Source organism: Pinus tabuliformis, chromosome 6, assembly GCF_031772625.1.
Source record: "Pinus tabuliformis cultivar Carrire ecotype Pingquan chromosome 6, CPIR1, whole genome shotgun sequence".
Lineage (NCBI taxonomy): Eukaryota > Viridiplantae > Streptophyta > Pinopsida > Pinales > Pinaceae > Pinus > Pinus tabuliformis.
Window position 1 is genome coordinate 863,699,033 of NC_142292.1, and position 22,834 is coordinate 863,721,866.

At 38.3% G+C, this 22,834-nt stretch overlaps 1 protein-coding gene across 3 annotated transcripts in view; it reads right to left on the minus strand.

Moving 5' to 3' along the window:
• The window catches only part of LOC149261617 (meiotically up-regulated protein), an 85,097-nt gene that overhangs the window by 10,904 nt on the left and 51,359 nt on the right, over window positions 1-22,834 (minus strand). For all 3 annotated transcript variants that reach the window (XM_089422487.1, XM_089422484.1, XM_089422485.1), the window contains exons 6-7: window positions 11,225-11,390; window positions 10,924-11,086 (exon numbers count right to left, since the gene is read on the minus strand). In XM_089422487.1, the coding sequence (XP_089278613.1) occupies window positions 10,924-11,086; window positions 11,225-11,390 (329 nt within the window). The remainder of the gene's footprint in view (window positions 1-10,923; window positions 11,087-11,224; window positions 11,391-22,834) is intronic.

Genomic DNA, 22,834 nt, shown 5'->3' on the forward strand with positions numbered 1-22,834 from the left:
AGACAAGGATTGACCTCATTCTTGCAAAGAATGACCTCTTGGGTGTTGTGAAGCATAAGGTCATTAAAACTTCAGATAATGAAGGAAAAACAAAATATGAGAAAGATGACATCACAACCATAAGTATCATTGTGGATTCTATCCAAGCTCATTTGATTCCATATGTCGCAAATCTTAACATTTCAAAGAAGGTGCATGACACCCTAGTTAGATTATACACCATCAAAAACATTGGTCAAGCAATGAGTTCGAAGAATGAGCTTTGTGATGTTAAAATTTCAAGAAATGATACTATAGCCTCATATTTCATGAGGACTTCTCAATTAAGACATCAATGTTATGTAACTAGATCACAAAACAAAAGAAGAAATAAATCAACGACTTCAAAATAAGTCTCTTTGAGGGAGCAACCTCCTTTTACATCACATAAATGAACAATTCTTGGATGATTCAAATGACAAGACCTCCTTCGTATATATAGGAGTCTAAAGGGTCAAAATATAATTAGGGCTTACATAACAATAATAATGTAAGGGTTCTACAATAACAAACGTTGGTTTCTATGGGGCACAACAATAACAATATAGGGGTTCTATGGGGCACAATAATAAAAACATGGGGGCTACATTATTATTATAGGGACCTAACATGACCCTCTCCTTCAAAAAAGTGTTGTCCTCAACACTTGAACAGTTCTAAATGCTTTTGTATGAAATACTCATCCTCCCATGTGGAATTTTCAACAGGTATGTTCTTCCATTTAATGAGATACTGAAATTGATCGATTGTTTAGTTGTTGAATTCTTGTTTTTGTGATTGCTTCAGGTTCCAATATGATTTTTCCTTCCTCGTCAAGTTCTGGCAAAATAGTTTGCACTGGGAGCTTGTGACCTATAACCTTCTTTAAGCATAAAACATGGAAAACTGGGTGTACTAATGAAGATGCATGTAGCTCCAATTTGTATGCCATAGTACCAATCCTTTGCAATACCTTGTAAGGGCCATAGTACTTGAGTGATAATTTATTATCCTTCTTAGTTTGCTTGAGGGACATTTGTTTGTATGGCTGTAGTCGTAAAAATACCCAATCACCCACATCAAAACTTCTTTCACTGCGATGTTGATCGGCCTAGTGTTTCATTTGATTTTGTGCTAGAGTCGGGCTATCCTGTAAGAGTTGGGGAGCTTGTTGTTGATGTTTGATGTGATCTTCCACTGCTTAGACCTTAGAATTATCTCTTAAAGACAATGTGATGGATGGTGGATGATATCCATAAAGCGCCATAAATGGGGTCATTTTTGCTACAGTATGAAAGGAAGTGTTATACCACCATTCTGCCAGAGGTAACCACTTGACCCATTGTGTTTCCTTATTAGATACAAAGCAACGAAGATATCCTTCCAAACATTTGTTCACTATCTCAATTTTTCCCATCAGATTGAGGATGATAAGATGAGCTATGAACTAATTGAGTACCAAGACAAGAATATATTGTCCAAAAATTTCCAATGAAAATGGGATCTCGGTCACTTACAATAATCTTTGGGTTTCCATGTAGCTTTTGAACTGTTTCCATAAATGCAGTAGTGACTGTACTAGCTTTGAAAGGATGAGATAGTGCACAAAAGTGTGCACACTTGGTAAGTCTATCAACTACCACCATGACGACACTCTTTCCTTCAGACTTGGATAAACATGCGATAAAATCCATTAATACTTTCTTCCAATGCTGACTTGGAATGGATCATGGTTTTAAAAAACTCGAGGTCTTAATTGTCTCAACATTACTTTGTTAGCAAACCAAACATTATGCCACAAACTTTTGAATATCAGATTTAAGGGCATCCCAAAAAATTCCTTCTTGACCCTGTGGTAAAGTTTTTAGAAATCTTGAGTGCCCTCCTATAGGAGAGGTGTGCAATTCCAAAAGAACCTTATGTTTGAGTTGGGAGTTCTTACATAGATATAAGCGATCTTTGTACCCTAATGAATCATTTGTCCAAATAAATGTATAAGATTCACTATATCTTGCTGCAACATTTGAATGAGTGTCCAGACCTCTTCGTCATTCTTCCATTCATCCCTTGCTTCAATTATCCAATCAAGTTGGATAATAGAAATGGCACAGAGAAATACTTCCACATCCTCATCCCTTCTTGAGAGTGCATTTGCAACAACATTTTTCTTCCCTTTTTTGTAGATAATTTCAAAGTCATGACCTAGCATCTTTGTGACCCATTTTTGCTGCTCTTCCCAAGATAATATTTGTTCCAAGAAGTATTTACGACTGTCATGATTTGTTTTTACCTTGAAGTGTCTTCCCATTAGGTAAGGACACCATTTCTTTAGAACATGTAGTATTGCCAACATTTCTTTCTCATAAATAGGTTTCTGTAAATACTTTCCCTTGATTGGACGACTTTTAAAAGCAATGGGTCTTCCTTCTTGTATTAAAACAACACCAATGCCATTTCCTGAGACATTACATTTCACAATAAAGGTTTTTGTTAAGTCTGGTGTAGCTAAAGACCAGAACTTGGCACATTGTCTCTTTAAGGTTTTCAAAAGCATTAGTTGTTTTTGGAGTCCAAAAAAATGCATCTTTCTTCAATAATGTTGTTAGTGGTGCTGTTATTTTCCCATAACTTTTAACAAAGTTGCGATATACCATGTCAACCCGATAAATCCTCGAAGATGCCTTAAGGTTGTGGGAATTTTCCATTCCTTTATGGCTTTAATTTTGTTAGGGTCTACCTTAACACCCTCGTGAGATACAATATGACCATGATATTCCACTTCCTGTACCCCAAAGAAACATTTGGAGGGTTTTGCATACAATTGTTTCTCCTCCAATAGTTTGAGCAACCTATCAACTTGATGAAGATGATCTTTCCAAGACTTGCTATAGATTCGTATATCATCAAAAAATACTAACACAAATTTTCTAAGGAAGAGTTTGAAAAAAGAATTCATTGACCCTTGAAATGTGGGAGGTGCATTAGTAAGGCCAAAAGGCATGGCCAAAAATTCATAATTACCTTCATGAGTTATGAATGTAGTTTTCAGAATGTATTTTGTCCCATTCTAATATGATGATATCCTGAGCGAAGATCTAGCATGTTGAAGTAAATTGCTCCATGTAGCTCATCCAACAATTCATCAATGACAGAAAAGGGAAATTTATCTTTAATAGTGAGCTTATTTAGCTCTCTATAATCTGGACAGATACGCCATGATCCATCCTTCTTGTCCACTAGTACTACTGGAGAAAAGGAGGAACTTTTGCTAGGTTGAATTATACCTGCCTCTAGCATTTCTGCAATCATACGTTCAATTTCACTCTTATGGGCATAGGGATATCTGTAAGGTATGATGTTTATAGGAACACATTTGGGAATCAAGTGAATAGCATGATCATGATCACGAATAGGTGGAAGACCTTTGGAATCTCAAATACCCTAGAATGATTGTCAAAAACACTTTGGAGTTTGGAGATCTAGAGAAATAGACGACTTCAATTTTTGAACATTTAGTGAGCATAATTGCGCAATTACCCCTCGTTGTTCCTTCTTCAAAAGCTTTGCCATTAGAGCTAATTATCTTTCCAAGTTTCCTTGTGATACCCCTGTTGTCGCGCAGATTGACACGACAATGCTCAGACTGGGGGCTGTCACTCTGATCCCCGATCCCTCCGTTTAAGCCTGTCTCCGTGTGAGATGATGAGGCCAACTGTCGACCAGTTGGTTGGGAGACACGAGATACGATTAAGATAAGCACTAAAAAGATTTAATTAATTTAGCAGACCAATGCCTTAAGAGATTATGGTTAAGATGATTACTTGTTAGATGATATAGAAACGTAAATCGTGAACAGCAATCATTTGTCATTAGCTAAATCACATGACCAAAACGATATCCGGCAACTGAAAATTTTGAAGAGATAAATGCCTTAAGCCACCACGAGAATCATAAACCATTAACCAGATATCATATTTCGTATCTCAACTTGAAAATTTTAGATCTCAGCATGAAAGATATAACATGATAACAACTGAATCTGGCGAAAATAATTTTCCACCAAAAAAAAAAAAAATTTCAATTTTTTTTTTTTTTTAAATAAAATCTAAAATGAAACTTTAGCCTAAAATAAAACTAAAATTGAAAATCTCTAAAACCTAAGCCAAAATAATTAAATCAAAATTTTAACATGAAAATCTAACAAAACCCTTGACGCATTTTTTTTTTTTTCATACATATATACTTTAAAAGAAAATAAATTAAAATCAAATTATAAAACAAAATTTAATGAAATCTAATTAACTAAATTAAAATCGATTTTTAATCTATTCTAAAAAAAAACAAAGCTATGTCCTAAACCAAATGAAATCAAAATAAAACACCTACGTCTAAATCAAAATATGCACCGAAATGATCTAGAACGAATTGCGGATAAATGAAAACGACTCTCTGACCTGAACACGCAACGCAGAGCCGCAATACATATTGTGTAACCCAGGCAAAACGAAAACCGTCTTCTCTGTTGCCGGCGTGAATGGAGCTCGATGCTCAGCTGAAACCGAATTTGAAAAACGACTGCAAGCACAATCAGGTTGTGATATCCTGTGCAGCCCAGCAAAATACGACGGCGGTCAAACCAGAATCTGAACGTGGAAGCAGTGAAATGCCAGCATAAATCAAGGAAAATCGATTTAGAGTATACAGTTATCCCCGCAGCGGAAGTGGATTACAGGTGACGGCGGCGTTTGGAATCGTGAAGGGTGTGCGGAGGTTTTTTTTTTTTTTTTTTTTAAAGAAACTGAACGTAAATGACGTGACCAGGCTCCAGGATGATTGTTTACCCAAACGATTTGCGGATGGAGGCACTTGATCAGTGAAGTGAGAAGGTTAAACGCTTGCCTCTGAGGAGCATGGTGTGGGGCAGCGGATGATTTTGACCAAAATGAGATATTTGCAGGTTGCCAGGTATAGCCTCTTAAATCAACAAATTTTTGGGTGGAGGGCACAGTTTTTTCTCCCCACGCAAGCAGACAAAATGACTTCCGTATACCCTGCAAAATATTAACTCTTGCGCAGGTGACGTCCAGGGTAAAATTGCAGAATTTGAGCGTGCCTGTCAGAAAGATTACAACCCAATGCAGAATGCTTACAATTGTAATGGTCACTGAAACCTGAAATAAAACCCAAAAATTTGAAACCCTAAAACAGCTGATTAATGTACAAATTTTTGGCCCCTTAACAGCCAAATTCAACAATGATCTGCAATATTTCCGGTTGATGATTTGGCCCCTTACAAATTTTTCCACTATGATGATCTGCAATATTTCCGGTTGATGACACATTCTGATCTTGAAAACTTTCTTCAACAGCTGGATTTTTTATAAGATTACTTTCTTTCGTTTGCACAATTTTAGAGGGAGAAGGCAAGCTGTTTGGACTATCATATCTATCTTTAAAAGCATTGAGAATGTCTTGTAAAGAAGTGAAAAAATCATTAGGAAAATTATTAAACCAATTCAAGGCATCACCCTCTAAAGAATGGACAAATAGACGCATCTTGAAATCTTCATGATTATATTGAGGAAGTCTACAATATATGATCATTACACAAGTAAACCTGTTTAAATGCTTTCTAACAGCGACCGAATCACCACCCGAAAACTTAAATAATTTAGAAATGGCCTCTTTCGGAAGATCATGGAGATTATCAGTAAAATGACATGGTTTAAATGAATAATCCATGATGAACAATAAGGGATCAAATGGATGATAGATAGAGATTTCTGCTCAAGAAAATTAAGAGATGAAAGAAGTCGAGTTGCCACTTGAACAATGAATCTGATTCTAGGATCCAAAAAGTAACCACAAGCAGATATGAGGAAAGCTTCTTGTCTGGGAAAAATGAGAAAGTGGAGTCGCCACCCAAACAAGAAACAAACCGAAGAGATGCTACTGATATGGCGAAAAATAAGGCAATAAAAGATCCAAATGATAACCCAAAAGGTTGAATTTGCCAGCTCAAATGAGAGATGAGAAAGATGAGAAGATGAATGTCGATGAAACTCCAGGAACAGAAAAACTCTGTCCCCGGCAACGACGCCAAAAAATGTTGTCGCGCAGATTGACACGACAACGCTCAGACCGGGGGCTGTCACTCTGATCCCCGATCCCTCCGTTTAAGCCTGTCTCCCGCGGCTAAGGGGGGTAGTCCCTGTGAGATGATGAGGCCAATTGTCGACCAGTTGGTTGGGAGACACGAGATACGATTAAGATAAGCACTAAAAAGATTTAATTAATTTAGCAGACCAGTGCCTTAAGAGATTATGGTTAAGATGATTACTTGTTAGATGATATAGAAACGTAAATCGTGAACAGCAATCATTTGTCATTAGCTAAATCACATGACCAAAACGATATCCGGCAACTGAAAATTTTGAAGAGATAAATGCCTTAAGCCACCACGAGAATCATAAACCATTAACCAGATATCATATTTCGTATCTCAACTTGAAAATTTTAGATCTCAGCATGAAAGATATAACATGATAACAACTGAATCTGGCGAAAATAATTTTCCACCAAAAAAAAATTTTTTTTCAAATTTTTTTTTTTTTTTTTTAATTCATTTTAAAATGGATCATCGAACTAAGCCTTCGGAAACATCACCTAGGACCTAGGACTTAGGACTCATGAGGGAATTTAAAACTTTTTTTTTCGACCCTCAAAACATATTTCATGATGACTTTTACAAATTTACATCTTAAGGGGGAAAACCCCTTTAACATAGACCCTCACAAATCACCCAGTTCTGTGACACAACTATAATCTAGCAGATCAACACACTAGGATTCTCCTAAAGTTCTAATGACAAAATCCATCCCGGCTTTGGGGTCAGGTTTGAAGGAAAACTCTGCCGATCCATGGATCGGTGAGACGAAAAACCTTCCGGGACGTAGATTACCACTAGAAAGTTAGGTCCACCTAGGCAATTCACATACACGACTCATGTCTGCTAAGATTATTTACAATTCATACATGCAGACTGGGTTTACAATCAAAATGATTAAGCTGCTGATGACTGCAGGATGGCACGAACACGCTGATCAGGTGCTGCCCCTTTTTGCAAAGAAAAAAGGGGGGTGTACTGCATGGGTAGTTGACTGGTAGTGGTCAACAACCCCTTAATTCGATTTCCTTCCCAAAAAAATTCAAGAAAAGTTCTTGAAAGTTAAAAGCTATCATCCCCAAATATTGCAACCATTCAACTCCTAATACAACATCAGCACCACCCACTAGAATGGCAAGCATTGGACGATTCAATACATATTCGCCCATGGTTAGATTGATATTATAGCACTTCCCTGAGCAATTTATAGTTCCTCCATTTGCAACCATCACTTGACACTCTAGTGTTGAATATAGAAAGCAATTCAACTCCTTGGCTATCTTAAAATGAATAAAATTATGGGTACTTCCAGAATCAATAAGCACTATTCCCTTTTCCTTCTTGATATATCCCTCTATCTTGAGAGTTTGAGTGGTAATTCCTGCCAATGCATTACAAGATATGGTCATATTCATTCCTTCTTTTTCAACTCCTAAGGTTGGTTCTTGGTGTATATCTTCTTCTTTTGATGTTTCTTGTTCTGTTTCTTCTTGTTTTTCACAATCTATGTAAAATAATTTCTTCTCAGCACACTTATGTGTTGTTTTTCCACGATCCAGGTGTCTAAGATAGAATCTTAAATTACTGACGCTACCAAACCAAGAATCACAACAAAGCTACTTTGCACAGTGGAACAATATACAATAGTAAATATACTAGTGGACAAAATATATACAACTTTTTACAATAACCTAATCTTCATTATATTAATCCAACTGAATAATACAACAGTCTAGGGCTCCCGTAGCAGGGATAATGGCCCTCAAATATCCACTAGTACAAGAATACAAAATACAAGATAATCTCATTGTCTAGCTGATGTAGTCGACGATCACAACTACTTTGTCATTTCCTATACACCTATGGGTCCTTCGCTCCCAATCTGCAACACCTACCTTTATCAATGGTCCAAGTCCATCTGACCACTAAATCTCGGCTATCCAATCTGTTCTCTTGTTGATCGTTTGTCCATCAACACATCGAGATTCCTGTTGAGTTGTTCACAACTTCGTTTGTGAACAAATCACAACTGTTGCTCCTCAACTACTCAAGGTCTTCCCACTATAGTCTTCCTACGCTGCTCCAATGAAGACTAACATAAGGCAAGAGGGTTGCCACCTATCACCATCAAATGTCGTTCACCAATGATGAACATGGGCTCCAATAATCTGCTCTTCTGGATGGCCAAACCTTGAGCTCCAATCTGTCTCCTCCAATAGCCTCTTTTGTCCATCATGGAGCTACTTAGGCTACCAAAACTTCACCCAACCCACAGTTGTCCAAAGTCCTTGTCCACTGCTCTAGGGCTACTCTTGGACACCCACTTGTTTCCCTCCACCAACCACAAGATGTCCAATACTACTATCCACACTAGGACCACCATCCACTAGCATCCAAATCAACACTAATACATTAGCCCTTAAAGCTAAGTCAAATCCGATAGATCCGTCCATGTAACAGAAGTTGATTGACTATTTGATGTAATTAGTCAATACCAAGTTGAACATTTGCTTTGCAGTGAACACTCTCAGCGAATTCCAATTTCCAGGTGGAACCAAGACATGATCATTGGATTATAACAAAGCATGTATTGAGGTATTTATGTTGTACACTTGATTATGGTTTGAGATATGTCTCAAACGGTAATATACAGTTGCAAGGATATATGGATTCAGATTGGGCATGGAGTGCAAAAAGAAAGAGTACATTTGGCGGTTGCTTCAATTTGGGCTCCACTATGATTTCATGGATGAGTAAGAAGTAGACATTTGTTGCACTCAACATTGTCGAAGCAGATTATATTGCAGCGAATTTAGCAAATTGTGAAGCACTATGGCTACGAAAGTTACTCGTGAGACTATTTGATGAGGTGCTAAAACCGACTGTGATATATTGTGACAATCATAGTTGTGTGAAACTCACAGAGAATCCAGTTTTCCATGACAGGTCGAAGCACATCGATATCAAGTACCACTTCATTCATGACATTGTGTAGAAGGAAGTAGTGAGGCTCTAGTACATCTCCACTGATGAATAGATAGCTAATATTCTACACAATGTTGAGAATGCCTCCCTCAGTGAGAGGGGGTGTTTGATGAGATAGCATAAGGGGTAGACATTCTCTCTGTGTCAACTATGTTGACCAGATTAGGGAGAATGGTCCAGCAGAGGACAGTCATTCTTCTTGTGTCAAGTATATTGACTAGATTAGGAAGAATGGTCCTAGAGGCCCAGGGTCACTCAATTGAGTGGATGTCTTTCAACATCAAGCTTAGATTACTCTCTAGATAGGTAGAGTGAGCTCATTTAGCATCATGACCTAGAGTGAGGCCTTTGGATTTGAGACCAAATTACTCAAATGGATGGAGTGTGTCCCTAGGGTTTCACCACGAGTCAAAAAGATTGACCATAATAATGGTGAACCAGTTCTAGTCTGTATACCATGGTTCAGAGGCGCCAATCATAATCATGTTGACTAGTTGATGCTAATGATGATTTACCATGTGTTACAGTTGTTGTCCAGATTATGATAATTGGATGATGTTGATGCCGATGATAAATTGTTATAACATTTTCTTAGAGAAATTTGTCAACATGAAAACATCTAGATAATCATTATGAATACCTCCTTAGCTAAGAAGGAGTGTTGAATTTTGTAGCTATGGTTGGTCTTTATAATTTATATTTTAGCCCTTGAAATATATATAATGAAAATGTAAGACATGTTCTTCATGTCATTTTATTTGACTAACAGTTGAAAAGATTAATGTAAGACATGTTCTTCATGTCAGTTTCAAAACAGAATTTGGCATTTTGAATTTTGAATTTCTGGCTCCAAACTTGTCAAGTCAGCCCTCCTTCAAGTCAAGTCAGCCGCAGTGAAAAGACACCCATTTGGGGAGGTAGAACTCTATATATAAGGCACTCGACCTCCTCCATAAGGCACCATTCGATAGCTTATGCAATAAGATATATTCTGGGCATCCAAGTGAAGAAGAAGAAGAACGAAGAAGGACGAAGGAGGATGAATTCATCTCTAGCATTTCTCTCTCTCTCCCCTTGACTTCGCACACGTGACTTTCTGGGAATATTCTGGGCAGCAGTTTCTGGGCAGCCAGGCCGAAATTCTGGAAAGGTTCTGGGAGGCCAAATTTCAGCCTAGGCAGATCAGAGAGGGCAGAGGTTGTTGGGCAGAAGATTGACTGGACAAGAGGGTTGGTTGACCAGGTTTGACCACAGCATTGTAGGTCAGTTTGACCATTACATTGACTAGCAGAATTAGGTGTATCTCTTGTTGAATTGAAGAATTTCTCTAAGGAAAATGTTGCTGGGTTTTTCACCGAAGTGGATTTTCCCAGGGTAAATCTTGTGTTCTCTTTGCGCATTGTGATCTCTACTGTTCTTGTACATTTATGCTTGAATTTCCAAAGTAGAATTTCTCAATTATAAATTGAAAGTGCTAAAAGAAGATCTACATCACTAGAAGTAATCATCAGTATTTCAAAAATTGCTGCTTGTATCTATTGCACTTGAAAAATCAACATTCTGCACCTTTTATCCATTTAAAAAGCTATGTATTTTAAAAACCCATTTTTCAAAGTAAAAAAAAACATTGAATGAGTTGTCAGTCAATTCTACACAACAATGTAATATTCAGGAGTAGCACAGTACAATATAAGGGAAATTAACAAAGATACTTCATACAACTTCTATCACCTTATCAAGTAACAGAGCATCACCTTGGGATAGTAATCTCATAAGGAAAAGATACCACGTCGGTATTTAATACAGGAGGTATGTGGTCCTTCTTCTCATTAACAAGTCGTATAATTTGAAATAACACATCTCGCAGAGCTAACTCCAAAGCAGCATGGCGGGCATTTCTTTCTTCCATCATGATATCTGTATCAAGTTGGCAATCATTTAAAACAGTTTAATAAATTTCCAGATCATACATATTACAGAATATACAGAAATCATCAAAATGACTTATACAGATGATTTTGAAGAGTAGCTTAATACAAAATGCGTTTAATATACCTCCTGAGTCTACAACTGAAGCTTTGCCATGATGAGATTTACTGCCTGATGTCTTTGGAGATATAACATTGATAGAAATGTACCACTGTTCCCAGTAGAAGCGCTCAACTTTAGGAGTGAACCATGCTCCCGGTTTGTTTCTAACCTCATAAAAGGATAGGCACATCTGCAAAAATATGAAAAATAAACAAAGTGAAACTAACCAAGAAGTGAGTTACACTTCCCAATATATATGCATAATTGGCGATTAATGCTGGTGGTTACATTCTCTGGCAATAATACAAATATTAAATTCAAGTTGTCTAATGGCTTGGATACATTTTAATGTTTTGTCACACACAGAGAAGCTTGCACAATTTTTAAATCTAGTAAACAATGCTTTTCCAACAGATGTCGTTGTGAATTATATACGGGAGATTGTTAGTGATTATTTATAAACATTCAGATACGATATGATGAATTTATCAATGTCCAAGAAAGGCCACAAAAGGTGGTCAATGGGACTAACCAGTACAGTCAGCAGTGTAAATATAATATGGGCGTGTGAAAGCTACTCCTATCTTAGTGCCGAAAGTAAGAAGCAAAAGAAGGGCAAGAAGAACTACACATCTAGCTATGATCTATGAACTGACAGTCCAGCAAGAAGACAAGTATAAATGTTGTGGTACAATAAGAGAACTGTAAACTGAAGATCTTTGTGCTGTACAAGAGAGGGAGAGAGTATGTCCAAGTATGGTACCGATGGCCGAACGCAAGGGAGGGGACTGAGATGCTGGTTCGCTGTAGTGGTCATCAAACACTGAAAGGTCCAATGTCCCAACTAATGCCACCTTACAGGGAATAAATAGCAATGTTGCGAACATCGGGACAAAATCGGCAAGGGTCCGGAAAACCAAAAAATTGTAAAAATCGGGAAAATATCGGTAAAAAACGGCAAACATCAGCAAAATTAAGATACCATAAAAATATGTTTAAAAATTGGCAAACAATGGCTAGGCCAAAAAATCGTGATTTCGAGATAAAATCGGAATGTTATCTAGATGTTCCCAACAATGATAAATAGGATTGAGGGAACCCTGTTGTATGATCCTTTGGGGGGGAGGTCAAGGGAAAGAAACTCCTGATGGAAGTTCGTCCATGCAGCTAAGCCTAGGAGGTAATCTAATTGTCTAGCAAAACCCAACTTTATGTCCATACAGATCTGGTCCCTCTGGCAGTCTGGTGACCAGCGGCCTAGAATAGCAGCTCCACAAAGGCCTAAAAAATGTAGGTGGAACACTTGGAAGGAGAGGTTGAGAATACTTTGCAACATTTGGCATCATTGCCAATTTAGGATTGACATGAGAAATTCTAATCACAATTAACAAGAGTAGGTGCGGTTAATAGTTCAATATCATTTCTAGTTGTTGTAAATGCCTTCTAACCTAAATGAGGGAGAAGAGAGTTGTGGGTGGGTGGGTGCAAGTGGGGGGTGTTGATAAATCTAGAGCATGAATAATTAAAAGATTTCTTTGCTTGATAATTGCTTGTGATATACTTTTACTTCTTAGCTTATAGTCTTTTCTTCGTTATGTTATTATTGTGTTCTTTTCATCAAGACAATTACCAATATGCACAATAAAAGACAAGTGACACAGTATATAGGCTTGTCAACAAGGGCCAAAACCTCTCACCTCTTGAGAGGAAAACCCAATCAAAATTCTTCTTCTAGATCTTCAATTGATGAGTACCAAGACCATGACAAAGACCCTTGACTTTAGTATCCTCCCAAGAACCTTGTCACTAACCTTGATGCTCTGCCTCTTCCCTCTCTCAACTTTCTTCTTGATCTTGAATTGCTCTCCTCGGCTCCTTCTAGAGAAACTCGGTCTCTATCCTTCACACTAGCTTCTCCTTGACTTCCTATAGAGAAACTCGGTCTCTATGATCTTACTAGCTTCCTCTAGAGAATCTCAGTCTCTAGATCTCTATCTCGGTTACCCAAACAAGTAGCCCAGAAGAATCCTTTCTTCGTTGCCTCAAAAGAATCCTTCCTTCGCTATCCCAGCAAAAACATTACTTCGTTGACCTAGAAGAATCTCTCCTTCGCTGACCGAGAAAAATCTTCCTTCGCTTGTCCAAAAGAAACCTCCTTCGCTTGCCTAGAAGAATCTCTCCTTCGTTGACCCAGAAGAATCTCTCCTTCGCTGACCTAGAAGAATCCTCCTTCACTTGCCCAGAAGAAACCTCCTTCGCTTGCCCAGAAGAAACTCTCCTTATCACTTCTTCGCACTTCTATTTAGTAGCCTTCTTCTTCGCACTTCTTCACCGAATGCTTGACGAGTTGCTTGCCTTTAAGTGAGGCCGAGTGTGGCTATATATACACTTCATCTCATGTCCTTTAGGCCGACATGATCACAAGAGTTAGGCCGACTTCTTCTAGCATGTTCTTCCATCGTTGTAAGCCGACTTGAAGAGGATAAGTGACAAGGTCTTGGAGGATACTTTACATAGACAAGATTGAACTTTTACAAAGTGTAACATGACTTCATTACATGACAATGAATATCATTTTATGACTAGATGACAAATAATTCCTAAAGACTCTCAATGGGAGTCTTGACTCAAAAACAAAATCTCTTGCTCATGAAACCCATGAAGCAAGCAAAATAAATTTATTTTTTTTCTTTACATCTCATTACATAAAATCATAATTACATGTCATTATGAAGACCGAACCTAGTTACACTTTTCAACAGGGGGGGTGTTGTCTGAAATTTGAATGTTATTTCTCTAGTTAATGGAAGTCCCTGTTCAGGGGGAATAATTTAGACACTTGTAGACTCTAATGATTGAAGATTGTATTCAAGAATATGAACCATCAAACGATACATGAGTTTGAAGGGCCATTTCTTTGTGATTAGGAAAATGAAAGACTTGTCGTCCACATCCCTAGACTTTTAAGGTTCAACAATTAAGCATGTTGTCACGCAAATCTACCCTAGGAATAAAAGTCATAACCTCAACAAGACAGCCTAGAGGTACATTAGGCAAGCCACCAACCATCACTTCGATAGCCTTGCCCCGTGCTTTAGACTAAGAAAAAAAGCTATTGTAGCCTAGTGGGGCATCCCTACGGTCTATCTAGCCCAATCAATTGTGGCAATGGAGTTAGTTAGACTAGAGTGACTAAGACAACTAGAAATATTATCAACTTACCCTCAATGATTAAAACAAGTTAATATATGCAAGTTGTTGATAGATTTAACAAGCCATACATGATATACCATTTAAACAATGTGGTTGTTGTAAATTGTGATTATGAAGTGCGGAAAAACTAACAGAAAAAATATGACATTGAGTGATTTCAGCTATTTAACATTCATTAGCTCAAAATGTCATCATTAACAACCATGGAAATGATGAAAATAAAATGGCACCACAAAGTTTGACCCAAAGATTATTTCATGTTCCACTTATCTCCATTACAGCATTACCACAAATTGATTCCAACATAAGAAAACTCGATTATCATCCAACTTAATTGTGCCAACAAGTGATATTATGTGTCCTAATTTATATGAAATTCTTGTCAATCCACAGCTGTAATAACTTTGATTTTAGGACAGCAGAATGAATAAAGTACCTCAGTTTGTTGTTGTCATATTTGGGGCAGCGGTGATCTAATATTGTGAATTAATTCCAAAAGACCATCATTGTAAGGTTTGATTTTGACATATTATGCTGTGGAAAGAATATTAATTATTCAAAAATGTATTCCAGAACTTGCCAAATGAAAAATAAACAGTGAAACTCTTACAGTCCCTCGTAACAAGAGCAAGTTATGACAACATTCATCAAAGGACGGTCACATTTAAAGTGTAAAATTTCAAAAATATGTAGACTAAGTGTTTGATTAAGTGTTGTAAGTTTGTAACAGTAAGAGATCAAATGTTTAGAATGTATCCAAGGTGTATCTTATGTGCACATAATCACTATCAAATCATATTATTAAATTCTTTGACAAAATTTCCATGAAACTGATCATAACAAGGCTGTATTAACGGAATCTCATATGTGATAGCTATGAACATAAACTTGAGACTGGACGGGAACGAGACGGAGATTAGGGTTACAGCAGTCTTCGCTTCTCACCATGCTGCCTACACAGAGGACTGTGGCTTCATATCAAACCAAGGGCTCGTGACATGGTGTGAACAACTCTATGCCGCGCACATACTACACAGTACGGACAACATTGCTGTTGGGCCCAAACAAGGAGGTTATGAGGTTTTTTCCTCCGGCAGCTTTGCGCAGCTTTAGATTCACCTGCATGAGTGCTTTGATGTTGAATGAAGCCATCCGAGGCTTTGTTTTGATAAATATGTCAACAGATCTGATGCCTTTTGACCAGATCTGCATCAATCTGCCAGTTTTGAATCAATATCGCCCCAGATCTATGATTCAGGCCCCTTTTTATTCAGATCAGAGCCGCGCTCCCGAAATTCTACTTGGGATCGTGAGGATTGGGAGGTCAATCGTGAAAGAAGGAAGAAATTTCAGATTTTTATCAATCGTCTTAGGTGGAAGACTTTTGTTTAGTGGATCCAGGGATAGGATCTAGTGAGAAATCCGAAGCAAATGATTCAGAGGAGTATGGGTATACCAGTATCATTCCAAGTCTTTGAATATGCAGGAAAGGTACTCCAAGATAATCATGGGTTGGAAGCTTCTGGTGTTACAAAAGACTCAACACTAATATTAAATCTGAGGATGTGGGGAGGTTCGAGAAATCAAAATGGCGCCACTTCATTCAAAGATGCGCTTAAATGGAAGGCAGCCACAAAAGCAGATCCATTTCAAAATCTACCAGGCCCATACATTGTAAAGCAAACAGACAAGGCTACAGAAATGGACATCAAAACCCCAGAGGTAAAATTTTATCACAATGATCTAAAATCCTCAGCAATAATTTGTTGTTTTGATGGTTTTTGGCCAAAAATGGAAGATCTCTACGAGTGGGTACACTCTTCATGGACTACAAAATGCACCATCTTTTTGTGTTCCAAATGGTTTTTCATTGTACAATTTGAGAACAAGCAAGAAATGGAAAACGTTCTAAAAGACGGCCCATGGTTTTGGGGTAGGGCGGGGCTGTTTGTTACCCCATGGTTCTGGGTTTTGATACAACAAACATGGCGGTAACGACGATGCCGATGTGGGTAAGGCTTCCAAACCTTCCACTCCATTTTTGGAACTCTCAGGTTCTGCAGGATATCGGCAACATTCTGGGAAATTTCAAAAAAATAGACCTGGACAGAACCTTAAAAAGAATTTTTACTTTTGCCAGGATATGTGTAGAGATCGACCTAAGCAAAGGTCTCCCTGACAGCATTCTGATAAAACATGAGAACTTTCAGAGGACACAGGTGTTATGAGAATATGGCATTCTGTTGCCGAACTTGTTTTCAAACAGGGCATCTTCAGAATTCCTGTCCTCAAACAAAGCACCAAAAAAGAAGAGGAGGCAGGCAAACCACTAAACCAAGGGGATGGCAGTTCCTCAACAGCTCAGAAGATGAGAATGAAGAGGATGAAAAAAATAATCCAAGCCCCAATCCTCAACCTCCTCACAGTGACTCAAAAGTTGAAGAAGGGCATAATTCCAGATCAATGGTCACAACTCAGAAGGCTATAGAATCAACAGAAAACATGGTACCAGACAAGCAGAAAATGGAGATGCCAATGGACAAAGACTCAGGTGGCATCAAGAGACCTCATGCATCTGAGAGCTTGGGCTCAGACAAAGAGATCCTGTCACAAACAAACAGCAATCAACTAGCGATAGTAACATCGGCCCCAAAACAAGGAGTATGGCAGAAGGTAAAGAAAAAGAAAGGAAAATAAGGGAAAATAAGTGATTTCTATCTCACTTGATCATATATATTTTTGTAATCTTTGTTTGTATTTTTCTTTAGTGTATCAGTTGCATGGCTGATATGGGGAATGCTTTCGAGCATCTGCAATGTAATTTTGTTCCTTGATTTTCAAGTTGAATAAAATTATGACTTTTTCTCGGATAAAAATAAATAAAAATAAAAATTGTAAATATCAAATCAATGGTGCATCAATTTGTTTGATAATAGCTTTAAGATTGTCCATGTACCCAAATGTTGCAAGGTAATGATGTACTTACCATGGAAACTACAAAAATTGTTCATGTTATAAACTTAATTCATGCGAAGATCGTGAAAAATATCAAGATCAAAATACTTCATTAAATAACGTATTGGTTTATTAGCTTGAAAGTGTTATGCCCATAGAATATAGTTAAACTATAAACATTTTAGATTTGCTTCATCAATGATGAGAGTCATGCAATGAACCGATTTACTCCTTGAAAGCCTTCAAAATGTGAGGAGTGTTAAATGTTGCCAAGTGTTAAGTTTAGAACCAAGACATTGATTCAATTACCAAGCAAAGAAATGAAAAATGACTCAATGAGCATTGACACTTATTGCCATCAAATACTTTCGAGTTTTCCAGCATGAATAAAAGGAGATAAACTCAATTAAAAAGTGTGGGTTGTTTACATTGGAAGTTATGCAAGAAAATATGTTAGATCCATAAAAATAAGATGCAAAGAACCAGATCTAAATCTAGAATCTCAGCTGGATAAGCTAGCTTACTTGTGACAATTTAGAATAGATAAAACATGAAATAAGTGGCTAGCACAAGTGACATCCAAGATAAACAAGAGCTAGCAATTAAAACTAACCTTGCATCTTTTTACCATAGATAAAATTTGGGCATTAGGGACCACCCAGGGAAAGAAATCAGCCTCCCTCAACCCAAAGGCAAGAGTGAGGTTGCTAGTACCATGCCAATGCCACAGTGTATACCCATTTAAGAGCACCACATAGATTACTCTTTTCAAGTGCTTAACATGTCACTTTATGAGATTTGAACCTGGTTGGGGAGAATAACAATTATTCCACCCAAGTTAAACTCAATTGACAAAATTTACCTTGGATCTATTGAAATATTAATAGTTCGAAAGGTATTTTTTTTGGGTCGGCTAGGGGATGGAACGTCGGATCAGATCTGCCAGTAAGGCCAAGAGACACATCCCTTAGAAAGGTATAAATACAAGCATATGTAATGGTTCATAGACAAGTGCAAGAGACATTTTCCTGAGAAGGAAGAAGGAAGGCCAAGCCCTAAAGAAGGGTCGGTAGGCTAGAGGAGGAGGCCACAAGGAAAGTAAGGTCAACCAGAGCTCTAAGCAGGAGGCCACATATCTGTCTAGTCTATTTGCAGTTGAGAAAGAAGTGGGCCTCAGGCAGGAAGAGGCTAGCCTAAGTGGAATAGAAGGCTGCAGCTTGTTACAGGAAGGCCATAGCCTGTTATAAGAAGGTCACTGACCCTAAAAGGATGGCCACGGGCTTAAGGAGAAGCTTGTAGTCTATGTAAGGGCAACAAGGGAGGTCGAAGTCTAGAAAGGGAGGTCGAGCTTCTATGAAGGCCTGTAGGACAAGCTATAGATGAGTTAAGAGGGGCCGAGGTCAGCTAAAGACTATAGCTATCTAGAAGCAAGGATTAAGGGTTGTTCTAAGTGATAAAAGGGTGCAACAAGGACTGTTGTGAGCAGGGCATGCCTAGAGGTCTGCCAAGTCATTAGGGAATAGTGCAAAGGTGGATAAAGGTTGCTTAAGGAGCAGTGGCGGGTTGTCAGTATCGTTGATGGACTTCCGTTGACTTGTTAAAGTAAGTTGCAACAACTCAAATACCTCATCAGGGAGTGCTTTGGCATGGACAAGGTAGCTTCATATGGATGGCAGTTTGACGAGTTTCCTACAATAGTATCTTCATTGGGTTGCAGAATTGCACATCTAGTAGTGGAGCCATGTGCACATGAGATGTTTGACCAAGGAGGATGAGGACACTTACAAAGTCGAGTTGTAGTGGTCTATAGTAGAATAGGCCAAGTGTTCAACCATAGCTTGGAACTAACCTTGAAAGGACACAAGTTCAGTTGCAATATGTGCATAGGTTTTCATGAGATTACTTTCCAGGAGGGTAAGCAGAGTGAGCCAAGGTAAGGTTGTGTAGGCTCAGAGGGAGTTTGGCTTCAAAGGGAGACTACGGGCTCAGAGGGAGTTTGGCTTCAAATGGAGACTACGGGCTTAGAGGGGAGAGTTGGTTGCCTAGTGGAAGCCTAACCTTCAGGTTCAAGAAAGAGAGTGGCATCTTCCAGGCCATGCAAGGAAAGTCTTGGACCATGCAATGAAGTCGTTGTGCGTGCAAGGAAAGTTATGGACCATCCAAGGAAGTCATGGTGCATGTAAGGAAAGTCATGGTACATGCAAGGAAAATCATGATCATGCAAGGAAAGTCATGGCACATGCAATTCATGGCCATGCAAGGAAAATTCATGGAGTTGGAGATTTCTAGGTACAAGAAAATTATGGTTTGAATTTCCATGCAAGGAAAATTCATGGAGTTGGAGATTTCTAGGTATAAGAAAATTATGGTTTGAATAGCCATGCAAGATGCTCTGAAGTGGGAGGCTTCTAGAAGCATGGTGTTTTCGAAGATCCATGTCTTCCAAAAGGATGCGGTTGCAGATCAGATTCAAAGGAAAGGCCACTTCTAGGTGGTGGTGGAATTACCTTCCTCGATAAGAGGGAGTGCTGAAATATTGGTACTTCGTATGGTATTTTTTGGGTCAGCTAGGAGATGAAATGTTGACTCCAGTTGACCAGCAAGGCCAAGAGACACACCCCTTAGGGTTTCACACCCCTTGGGAAGGTATAAATAAGAGCATAAACAAGTGCGAGAGACATTTTTCTGAGGCATCTAAGGTAGAAGGAAGGTCAAGCCCTAAGGAAGGGTCAACAGGCAGAAGGAGGAAGTCGAAAGGAAAGTAACGATAGCCGGAGGTCCAAGGAGGAGGCCACAGCCCTGTCCAGTCTAGCTACAACTGAGAAAGAAGTAGGCCGCATACAGGAAGGGTTGGCCATAGCTTAAAGAGGTTGGACAAAGTGGAGCAGAAGACCACAACCTGTTATAGGAAGACCACAGGCCTAGGGAGAAGCCCATAGGCCTATGTAAGGGCAACAAGGGCATTCGAGCTTCTATGAAGCCCTGTAGAACAAGTTGCAACTGAGTTAAGAGGGATCGAGGTCTTGTAAAGGCTACAGCCAGTTGACAGCCATATGGCAATAAAAAGTTGTCAAGTAAAATCATGAACTAAAACAAAAGGCACTCTCAATACCATAGTCTAAAACCATTTTGAGTTAATAAAATAATATATTATGAAATAACCACCCCAACCAACACAAACACGTAAGTGGACTAGTAAAAAAGAAGAGGTGTACTCCACAAAATGCTTTGACAATCGAAATGCGTGAATGTTGAGCGGTCAAAACATGCAATAATTTTCTCGCATCAATTTTAGTAACATCATAACTTGGTCAATTGACCACATTTCGAAAATCCATTCTGCATTCAATGGCACTTATAAGGCCAAGCTCTAGACACTTTGTACAAAGATAACTACCCTGAAGGTAGTCATCCTCAAAATATGTGCTAAAATCACATCAAACCACCACTAAACACCCACACATGTGAGAATATTCCTCCAAGTGGCTCACGCATCCTTCATATTGATGTGGACACCTCAGTGATAATGTCACATCCTTGTCAACACTCAATTGTGAAAATTATTAATCCTCAAGGAAACCCTACTGCAACAAATCTGAAACTACTTCACCTACTTGATTTTTTAATATACATTATCAAGTTATTCTTCTGAATATTGAAGCAAATTACTTATGCAACCTACACTAATTAAATGTTTGGTCTCATGAAACAGAAAGCAGAGCAAAGAACAAGATACATAGGACACACTTATTTTTGGACACAATAGTCCCGGGAAAAACCCAATGCGAGAAAATCGATGCAGCAACTCTGAGGGTTTATTATTATGCAAGAGAAATATTTGAATACAAGTCTAGGATGCTCATCTAACAATCCTTTGCAGAGAAAATACTGGACAAAAGACTGGTGAAATGATCTCACCCTATCACTGGAAAAATAGTGATTGATCCTCAGCTCTAGGAGGCTCTGCGTCACCCTCTGATGGCCTTTGCGTCAAACTGTGTCACCCCGGGCAGCGTCTACGTCACCCCTGTTGGGTATTACGCTGCCTCTCTGCTCTGGATCTTCTGTTGGGTGAGAATTCAACTTTCTTGCCTCCAATCTCACACCCTAGCTCCCGACAACTGCAAATCGAATTCCCTCTGCAGAATTTCGAATTACCCTCACTAACTGCGTTGCCTCTACGTCAACACTGCGTAGGCCAGCGCCAGCCCTCCTATGGACCTCTTTCTGTCCTAGCTCTGCCTTGTATTCTCTGGAAAGTCCTCCTCCTAGATTCTCACTGCCCCTCTACTGTTGAATGATCACTTAGTTCGAATTTCTCTGATTCCTAGCCCCAGAAATCGAACTCTAGATCAATTCGTTCTCTCCGTGTGTGTTTCCAAATGAACCCCAAGCTTCCATTTTATACTTTTCTTGTTGAGTTTTCAACGGCCAAGATTAAGTCTCTAATCAATGGCTAAGATTAAAACATGACTTGCTCTGCCTTCTAGGTCATTCTCAACCATATTTTGATTAATACCCATTAATATTTTAATTTCCCTAAGTTTAGACTTAGGAACTCCATTAAAATTATTAATTATTTTAATAAAATACAATCCGAGAGGAATTTCACCAAACAGTTTCTGGGTTCTTTAGAACTCATGTTCCTTAGCCTCTCCACCAGTTTTCAAGGCTAGAGCACTTTCGAAGCTACCAAAAGCTAACATCAATTTGTTGTCATGGATCTTTAAAAAGTGGCACAAATCCCAACGTAAGTAGATATGGTTAAATATAAGTACACAAAGTGCATATGGGATCCCACCTATAATGATGCATCAAGCTTCAAAACATGTCATTAGGCAATGCACATTAAGTAATTCTCTTATAACATTATCTTAAATTTTGCCTAAGTTAACACATTACATGGCTCCTGGTCAATACCCTTGACCTAGGAAGAATCTTCACACCTTGATGCTACAACCAGTGTTGCACATATCGCAATAATATTATAATTATCGCCAAAAACCACCATGTTGATATTATTGACGGTATTTATCATGATAAATTGCCTGAATTGAAATTATCACGATAAATTCAATTTATCAGGATAATTTAGGTAATTATCACAATAATTTTGAATTTATTGCCCTGTTCTATCAATTTCAACGTAATAACAAAAAAAAAAACTTTTGACCGTAATTTTTTAAAAGTGAGTTAGGGGATTGAGTTGTGAGGATACTTTGACTATTTCCATCAAGCAAACAAGGGGAAATCTATTGTTTTCATTTCCCATGATTCATCTCATGAGATACATAACCTAGTAGTTAATGGTAATATTAAATTCTTAAAGTAAAAGTGACATTTTCCTTTATCTTTCATTTTCATCATTTTACTTAAATTTTTAACATTACCATTAATTGACTCAAGATGTTTGAGAGTGGTTTTGACCTCATTAGATTTCATATGGAGAAAGTAGAATTTTAGATC